Source organism: Nicotiana sylvestris, chromosome 2 (assembly GCF_000393655.2).
Source record: "Nicotiana sylvestris chromosome 2, ASM39365v2, whole genome shotgun sequence".
Classification (NCBI taxonomy): Eukaryota; Viridiplantae; Streptophyta; class Magnoliopsida; order Solanales; family Solanaceae; genus Nicotiana; species Nicotiana sylvestris.
In genome coordinates this window covers 48605718-48615070 of record NC_091058.1, presented here as the reverse complement: position 1 = coordinate 48615070, position 9353 = coordinate 48605718, and the positions used below count along the sequence as shown (strand labels likewise).

At 35.8% G+C, this 9353-nt stretch overlaps 1 protein-coding gene across 1 annotated transcript; it reads left to right on the top strand.

Annotated features, from left to right (window-relative positions):
* The first annotated feature begins 431 nt into the window (after positions 1-431).
* LOC104236208 (SH3 domain-containing protein 3) lies at positions 432-8437 on the top strand. Its single transcript, XM_009790087.2, has 10 exons — positions 432-635; positions 1303-1425; positions 3146-3215; positions 3580-3725; positions 6248-6349; positions 6469-6666; positions 6772-6834; positions 6915-7019; positions 7263-7337; positions 7948-8437. Exons 1-10 carry the CDS (start codon positions 576-578, stop codon positions 8065-8067), a joined length of 1062 nt encoding a protein of 353 aa, XP_009788389.1. The 5' UTR covers positions 432-575; the 3' UTR covers positions 8068-8437.
* Positions 8438-9353: the final 916 nt, after the last annotated feature.

Sequence of the window (9353 nt, the reverse complement as noted above, 5' to 3'; positions counted from 1 at the left end):
CCCCCTCATAATGGCCTCTTCTACTCTTGAGCCGAGCCCTAAAGCGAATAATACTAACATATCATGAAGTTGTATGGTTATAGAGTAGAAAGAAAAATTAAAAATTTAAATACAAAAAAGATAGACATTTTTTTTCTATGAATTAAAAATAAATAGTACTATCATACAAAGTGAATCAGAAGATATACATATATTTTAGGAATTGAAATTGCATGTTGGACATTGCAATAAAGCTTTAATTTAACATGTTATAACATATTACTGTTTTAGATAACTCACTAATTCTATTATAAAAAAGTTATGTGTAATTATTTTCTTGGATGAATTTATTAAGTAAATTTTTTTACACCATTCTAATAAAACTTAAATCAGTTTTTTTTTTTCCTCTTCTGGACTTGGTTAAAAAAAAGAGAGAGTTAAATAAATGCTCTGCAATTAAGCTCCTTTCAAGAATGAAAGCTAAAAACAGCTTTCTTTCCTTGAAGCAGTAGCAGCAGTAGAAGACCTTTATCAGATCCGATATACGAACGAATCAAACCCAAAAATAGCAAAACCCTGCCGCCAAGATTACAGCCATGGATGCTTTGAGGAAGCAAGCTTTCAAGCTAAGAGAACAAGTCGCCAAACAGCAACAGGTCCCGTCATTTTTTGTTTCTTAATCTAATTTTCTTGTTTTTTGAGCTGCGAGAAAATGTTTAATATCCTTGGAATTCCGGGTACCCTTTATGTGTATCTTCTTGTAGGTAATCTTAATTTATAGCGATCATCTACTAGAACTATAAAATGGGAAAATTTCGGTTTTGGGCTGTGAGAGATATGAGCTAATTTTTACTGATTCATTTAGCGAAGTTCAATTTTGATCCAATCATCTTTCTTCTTCATTCTCCAAATTGGTCTACTTTGAGCATAAGTTCTATGCACTGATGTAGAAAATATTTACACAATCAGGTAATTTATTAGCCAATTACAAGTAAATCTCTCATTAAACGTTAATTGGTAATCTGGTAAAAATGGTAACTAACCTGGTATCAGAGGTTGAAATTCACTGTAAAAAGAAATTAAACTTTCAGTGCATATAACTTAAATCCATAATGTGTGAATGGATACTTGAATTCTGAGAATCCCCACATTTGCATTAGAACAGAAAAGGAAAAAAACAACTATAATGAAGCCCCCTACCTTTTAGAATTCAACTAAGTAATTGACTTGATGGTACAAGTTGTTTGTTTTAACAGTGAGTGTTATTTTTGTAGTGTCAATATTGATTCTTACTTGCTAGTTGTTTTGTTGCTTAAACTTCAGGCAGTCATCAAGCAGTTTAGTACAACTGGTTATGAAAGTTCAGATGTTATGGTCGTTGATGAGGTAGAGATGCGAGTACATCACCAACTGGACAAGTTGTATAAGTCAACTCGTGAAAAAAGGGTAAGGATCTAATCACTGCAATGTAAATAAAGCCCGTTTGCTGTCTACAACTTTTTTTTCCATGGCGTGTTGGAACATTTGATGTTCAGTCATTTACTAAACTGTGAAATTAGCTACAATATATTCCAGAATGCAACTTACTTATGCAGAAAAGAACTGGCAGATATACTGTTTTAGTCATATCAAAGCCTTCACTTTGCTCTTTCTGCATCTTGCTAATAGTTGACAATGCTAAACAGTGAGTGATTTAGCTCTTTTAGTTGGAGGAAGAGATTTATTTGTGCTTTAATTACACGTGACTTACAAGGGTGTGACCTAGTCGTCAATAAAGTGGGTTGAGAACTATGAGGTCTAAGGTTCAAATCCAGACAAAAATACTAGGTGATTTCTTCCCATTTGTTCAAGCCTTGGTAGGCAGAGTTACCTGGTACCTGAAGCTAGTAGGAGGTAGCGGGTACCCATGGAATTAGTCGAGGTGTGCGCAAGCTAGCCCGGACACCACAGTTATCAAAATAAAAGTTACATCTGACTTACAAAAGGAAGGTGCCAAAATTTGAAGTGAGATCAATATTTATGTACATTTGAATTGGTAATATTTGGTGATATGTAACGCTGCAATATAAATTCAAAAAAAAAAAAAACTTAGTTGTTTCTTTATTTTCTGTTATTTAATAAGTAGTTCAGGGGAGGAAGCTTCCTTTTATTTTGGATTTTGGAAGGGATGTAAAATGGGACGTGAAGATTCTTGAGTTCGATTATAGATAGTTTTAGAGATATTTTTCATGCAGTACATGCTTTTTTTTTTATGTTGAAAGTTTAGAGAAGAATTATTGTAGTCAGATTCACAACACATCGAGATTTATAAATTTACTTGGGAGGACATTGGAGAATATTCATATTGTTCTCTTGTACACGGTAAAATATTTTGTATTTAATGGTAGAAATACAGAATAACTACTTATCAAAAAAAGAAATACAGAATAACTACTTACCATGCTCTACGTGTGGTTGGGATCCATGAATTTGTTTATTTGATATCCGCGCCAATGTTCCATGGTCTAAAGACGCTGAACTAAATGGTCGCTTCTGTTGTGATTCTTAGCTTGCCTACATGTTTGCCCACGAAGGCTGATTTGACCTAGCTGAGCTTATCATAATGTGCTTGGCTCATTGACATGCATTCACTTTTCTAAATCAGCATGAGCTTGACCTCGTTCGAGATGTTTTTAGCAGGCTTGCTAGTCATTTTTGCTACTTCTTCTCCGGCTACTGTAATTTATTCTTGGCTTGTTAAGATGCATTCAATCTTCTTCTTAGACGAGTTGAGCATAATGATGGCAAGCTTAGCTTGTTGTATCAGCTCGAGCTGTTCAGCTTGGCTTGTTCACATGTACTCATTTTTCTATTTCCTCTTGGCCTTGACCATTTTAACATACTTTTATCCACACTTGGCTTGCCATTTGTGTCTTGCTTTTGTTATTATTGTCGTTGGTGAACAATGTATTATTTACCTTTCGAAGTGCTTTGTTATATGCACAAGACAATGTATATTGTTGACAGGATAAATGCCATGCTAGTGGAGAGCATTACATTCCTATTTCTTGTCTTTTGTAGTTGTGGATCTAGGACTTGGCAAATTCATTTCTTAATTCTGATCTGAATTCATTGTGTTTCCCTTTCTGTCTGAAGTTACGATATCTCTGTTTGTATAACTTTGCAGGATTTTCAGAAAGAGATTGTTAAGGCAGCTGAAGCATTTACAGCTATAGGATACAAGCATATAGAAGCAGGTAAAACTTTTGAAGTCTATTTTGTATAAATAGATCTACCTGCAAATGGAACTTTCTTGTAGTCATATTCTCTGGCCATATTTGGGACGTTGGGTAAAAATAATGACTTTGTTTTCTGCTACTTCCAAAAGATTCTGGTACTCCTCTATGCCTTCGTTAGAATAAGGCAAGATTATCCTTAACCTTGATGTTATCTTTCTTGTTTTCTGGATACTGCTGGATAGGCTAGAAATTGTGAAGTTCTTAAGCATGCCCCCACCAACCCCATCCTTCTCTCTCCCATTTTCGTTGGAGGGGACATGCATTTTTTATTTTTTATTTTGGTTGTTTTTCAACTTATTCTATGGAAGTTTATGGTAGCCAGGAACTAAATTATCAGAAGATTGCTGCAAATATGGAGTTGAAAATCCCAATGACGAGGTGTTAGCTAAGGCTGCTTCTATTTACGGTGATGCTCGTAAACATGCAGAGAAGGAGGTTGAAGATCTAAACAAACTGTTCTTTAGTCAGGTTGGTAAAATATTTTTCCTCTAATATGCATGTAATGTTGAAGTATGTCATAGAAAACTAATTACAAGCAAGATATATATGTAATGTCTCTGTTTCCCTTACCAAGCAAGGTAAGGAAAAGAATTGATGCACTAAGAAGGAACTTTATATGGCAAGGAAACAGAGAGAAGGAAACTATTCATTTGGTTAATTGGAATTCCCTTATCACAAGCAAAGACAAAGGGGGCTTGGGTGTTAGGAATCTTAAAGCCCACAATCAGAGTTTACTATTGAAGTGGCTTTGGAGGTACAATCTGGAGGTTAATGCTTTGTGGAGAAAGGTCATCCGTGCCAAGTATGGACAAAATGGACTATGGTGCTCTAACATTGTTAATAGTTCACATGGGGTTGGGGTGTGGAAGTCGATCAGACTTCACTGGAACACTCTGGCTGATAATACTTCCATAAAGGTGGGTAATGGAAGGAAAACACTTTTCTGGAATGATAACTGGTTAGGACATGGTCCTCTCAAAGAACTTTTTCCTAATTTTTTCAGCATTGCAACATCGCCTACATCAACTTTAGACAATGCCTGGGGTCAGCAAGGATGGAATGTTACTTTTAGAAGGGCATTGAATGATTGGGAATTAGAGAGGGTTGTGGATCTATTTAATATCCTGGAACGTTTCCAGGTCTTGGAGAAACTGAAGATAAACTCTGTTGGAACCTAGGCAGGAGTGGGAATTTTACGGTCAAATCCGCATACTCTATAATTGCTGGTTCAAACCAACAGTTAGAACAATGACCCTGGAGGTATATATGGAAAGTAAAGGCACCTTTCAAGGTGGTATGCTTTTCATGGTTAGTTGCAAGAAAGGCTTGTCTAACCCAAGAGAACTTGAGAAGAAGAGGTTTTCAGCTATGCTCTAGATGCCTATTATGTGGTTCAGCTATAGAAACTACTAGCCACTTGTTTCTTCATTGTCCTTTTACTGACAAACTGTGGCAGCTATTTCTTAATATTGAGGGCCTTAAATGGGGCATGCCAGCTAACACCTGTGAACTGTTGAAGTGTTGGAATTATAATGGGGATGTAGTGAAACAGAAGAAATGGTGGCGATTGGTTCCTGCGTGCATATGGTGGACAGTCTGGAAGGAGAGAAATTTAAGAACTTTTGAAGACAGAAGCAATTCTTTACAGGAAATCAAGATGAAGTGTTTACTATTGTTTCATTTCTGGTGTAAAGAAAGTTATGTTGAGGAGGCAGAATCTTTAGTAGACCTGATAGGTGCACTGTAATCCTAGGTTGTCATAGCTGGTTTTTGTTCCTTGTAAATATGGCTTGGCACTGCCCTAGTGCTGTTTATTTTTAATATACATGTTACCATTATTAAAAAAAAAATAGGGTTATTATTTTGTTAGAGTTACATGAGCTAGATAAAAGTTTTTCCTCTAGACCTAAAAGTCAATGTATTGCTGGATATCAATGCAGCAGTTTAGACTCATCCTAGCCTAAGACCATTATATCCTTACTCGAATAGGCTTATAGAAAGACTGCTATGAAACTGTGAAGACAAAGAAATCAATGATTACAGTCTTAAGTTCTGGTGCTGGTAGCAAGTGACAAATGCATAAAGAAAATTGCTGAAACAGTTCCCTTGAAAAACCAAAAGATATTCTCATTTTCCTTTCCAGTTTTCTCCATAACGTGGCCAGAAAGATGTGACTTCTGTGTGCCCTTCTTGTGCTTGGAGCTTTTCTCTTTATTACTGGTTTCTGGATGGTTTTCTGTAAGCAAATGCTTATAACCACCCCATTCCCCAACCAAAAAGAAGGATAAATAACTTATGTAAAGAATCATGGCTTGGTGCTGTGTATGCGGAGCAATCCACTATCACAGGGATGGGAAAGTTGATGCATGAAGGTGCAAATACTTACTCGTATATGAACATATTGTAAAAAGAAACTGGATAAAATGAACTCATTAGTCCCTGCCTCCTGTGATTAACAATGGTGTGATGGCCTTTGATTCTAGTGCAGTAAATGAATTCAATCTTTTCATTCTTCCAAATTGATTAATTGTGTTATGCCTTGGTTGGTTTTGCTTCAGTAAAGAAATTTTTTCTCTTCAGTTCTTACAAAGTTGCAACTATTTTGTGGAAAGATCAACCAGTGTTCTCACCAACTTCTGTAATTTGTCATTTGTGGCATCATTAATCAGGACTATGTAACAAACTGGGTCCTGATTCTACTGCAAGATTTATTTAATAGGAGGATGCTAGTGACCTTTTTGTCATATGAAACATAATTCTCGAAGATATTTCACTACCTTCTTTTTCACTTTCGTTTTTGTGGTGAATTTAGCTTTCATATGGCTTTAAATCGGGTTGTGTCCGGAACCTACGTTTAGGGTTACTGCCTTATTCCTTGTTAAGATACTGCACATTTCTTGATACATGAAACTTGATACAGTAAGCCTTGCATTCAGTACTTCATAGTTCAGCCATACGTAGCAGACTGAAATGAGCTTTTGGATTTTCAGGTACTAGAACCATTGAGAGCTATGGTAGCTGGTTCTCCCTTAGAGGACGCTCGTCATCTTGCGCAGCGTTACAGTAAAATGAGACAAGAGGCAGAGATACAGGTTATTGTAACGATTATTCCTGTTCTTTAAGGCTGTTATGATAACTGTCTGTTGATACTTGTCATATCATACTATTTGCACCGTCATCACATCCTTAGTATTGAACACAAAGTAAGCAGGCAGCCGAAGTTTCTAGAAGACAAGCTCGGGTGAGGGAAGCTCCCATCCCAGAGAATGTGGCAAAGCTGCACGCAGCAGAAACTAAAATGCAGGAACTCAAATCCAACATGGCAGTACTTGGTAAAGAAGCAGCGGCAGCATTAGCTGCTGTAGAATCACAGCAGGAGAGGCTTACATATCAGAGGCTTGTTGCAATGGTATGTGTGCTGGTGCATATTTGCTTCTCATGGAGTTGATACTTAATTTTTCCCCATAAACAACCATTTTCAAACTGTGGTTAATGTGAGCATTATCATCTGCAGGTTGAAGCAGAAAGGCTTTATCATGAGAGAGTTGCTGTTATTCTGGGTAATATTGAAGCTGAGGTGAGTGTTAATTATTTCTCCGGAGGTATGCTTTACACCTAGGTAATTTTTTCTAACACGAGAATTTGCAATTTGTACAGATAGTTTCTGAAAAACAGCGAAAAGAGGCTGCTCCTCCTGTAGCCACACTTCCTGTAAACCCTCCAGCTCACATACCTGAGAAAAATAAATACTTTTTGGCTGAGGTAACCTCTGCTTTAGCAACTGTTGTTGAAGTTGTCATAATCTTAGACTGATTTTTTTTAATTATACAATTTGAAAGAGATTTCTGAGGAAAAGCTGATTGAGAATCAGGATGTATTGCTGGTCTGAGCTCTATTAAACTGTGGTGCTCTAAAGACACTCTTATCACTGTAGTTTTTACTGTTTTATTAATGAGTTAAGTATTTAATGAAGCATGGTCATAATTTTGTGCCTCTCTCAAACAGGCGGTTCATTCTTTTGAAGCTGAATCAGAAAAGGAGCTTAGCTTGGCAGTGGGTGATTATGTTGTTGTTCGTAAGGTAGTTTATTTCATTCTAAAAATGCACAGTTTGACAACATATTCATGAATCAGAATGGACAACGTATTCATTCTGTCCATTCTTCGTTTGACCCCTCTTTCTTAAGATATAAACATATTGATTCTAAAGTTTAGACATAAACCCACTTATACATATACCTGGAGCATCACCCTTTATAGTATCTTTAAAACCCTTTTAAATTCCTAAGCTTTTCCCGTTTACCAGTAAAGATGATTGCTGTCACTAGTCTTCTGAAGTTCTGTCTTCCAATTTATCAAAACCCAACTTCCCGCTTTAACCCACTCCCTCTCTACCCCCTCCCCCCCCCCCTAAAAAAAGAAAAAAAAGAGGAAGTAGAAAGACAAAAAGCAAACAAATGTAGAATACTTTATAAATGAAATAGGGAAATCACAAGCCCTTACACTCTCCTGTGCATTTTTATTCGACTTCTCAAAACTTGTAGAGTTCAATCAATCAAACTGTTATTATTCCGAGATGTAATGAGACAATGTAGACTCCAAAAATAGAAACCATAGTTAATTCTTCTATCCCTTCACATCCATCTTGCATTGAAGAGTGTCTTACTTTTCCAGTTTCACACTATGTTCAGGTAACTCAATCAGGGTGGTCGGAAGGAGAATGCAAAGGCAAGGCAGGTTGGTTTCCATCTGAGTATGTGGAGAAACGGCAAAGAGTACCTACTTATAATGGAGCGGCTGAAGTTTACTGAGGCTTAGCGTCTTGGCTGATAGTACTTCTTGACCTGTTGCCAGTTAAAACCATTTTGTTAATGCAGAGCATAGAGTTGAGTGTGTCACATATTGCTTTCAATTCCTTCAGGCTTATACTGTGGATAGAAAAGATTACAGAAAATGCTTTTGGTTCTTTTTCATTTTTTCCCTTTGTTTTACTCGTTGGTATAGAGGTGTCATTACTGGTTGGATGAAAGTGAGATACAGCGAGTTAAGCGTCTTCCTCCTCTCCCTGGGGATGAGAAAAGGGCTTGTGCAATATTTTTTACCTTTGAAGAAGACAGTTGTGACTTGTGAAAATTGCTGAGAGAATTGTGAATTATGAACAAAATCAGTGCTTGCTTATTACTGAGGTCTGTAGAACACTAACAATGATAAAGGTTGCATATGCATTGTTTAGAAGAAATCATGTTTTCAAACATAGAACATGAAATAGGAGGGCCAGCACATACAGAATTTTACGGTTCATTGGATTGTTTTTGCTTCTATTTGTTCAGATGCACATAGTTATTACTTCACGAGTTACCTTTTAGAAAGAAAATCATATTGAATTCAGTATCGAAATGTCTTTGTTAAGTTAGTAAGATAAAGGGGCGAAGACATAATTATTTTCATAGTACTCATCTTATATAGTCCAGAACATAATGTAAGCAACTGGGAGCCCGCATGCTAATATGGGATTCTGTATTTATACTCGTCAAAGTATGAGTGTGAAACTTAAAAGGTTTGATATGCCATTATATGGTTCCTATGGCTATGATTAGCATGGAACGAGTTGGTTTGGGTTTTATCAAAACCAAACCAATTATATTGGTTTGGATCGGTTTGATTTTGTCAGATTTTTTGTTACTTAAATATTATTTCAATTTACTTTGTTAAATTTTTTATAAGCAAATATATATTTAGTAAATTTTTTAAAAATTACAAATATATTATCTGTTAAAATATTTTTGTGGGAGAATTTTCTTAGTAAGACATGATAGTTAATTTTTTAGTCGTCTGACAATAATTTTTTGTTGATACACTTTCAGGGTTAACCCAATTTAATAATTAAACATAAAAATCAATATGATACCTAAATAATAATAACCACTTCAAATTTCGAAAAAGAGATAAGAATTTAATAGATCTTGACATATGAATATGGAAGAACATAGAGATTGACGCATTTCAGTAACACTTGATAAGAAAGTGATCATACAACTATTATTTACGGAAAATAAATATGGAGTACTTCATATTTTATTAATAAAATATTTTTCTA

What these genes read in the sequence shown, in the direction of transcription:
- LOC104236208 (XM_009790087.2), top strand. Translation starts at nt 576, where the DNA reads ATGGATGCTTTGAGGAAGCAAGCTTTCAAGCTAAGAGAACAAGTCGCC. An exon ending in ACAAACTGTTCTTTAGTCAG is followed by an intron (nt 3,726 to 6,247) that starts GTTGGTAAAATA and finishes TTGGATTTTCAG; the next exon opens with GTACTAGAACCATTGAGAGC. An exon ending in ATAAATACTTTTTGGCTGAG is followed by an intron (nt 7,020 to 7,262) that starts GTAACCTCTGCT and finishes TCTCTCAAACAG; the next exon opens with GCGGTTCATTCTTTTGAAGC.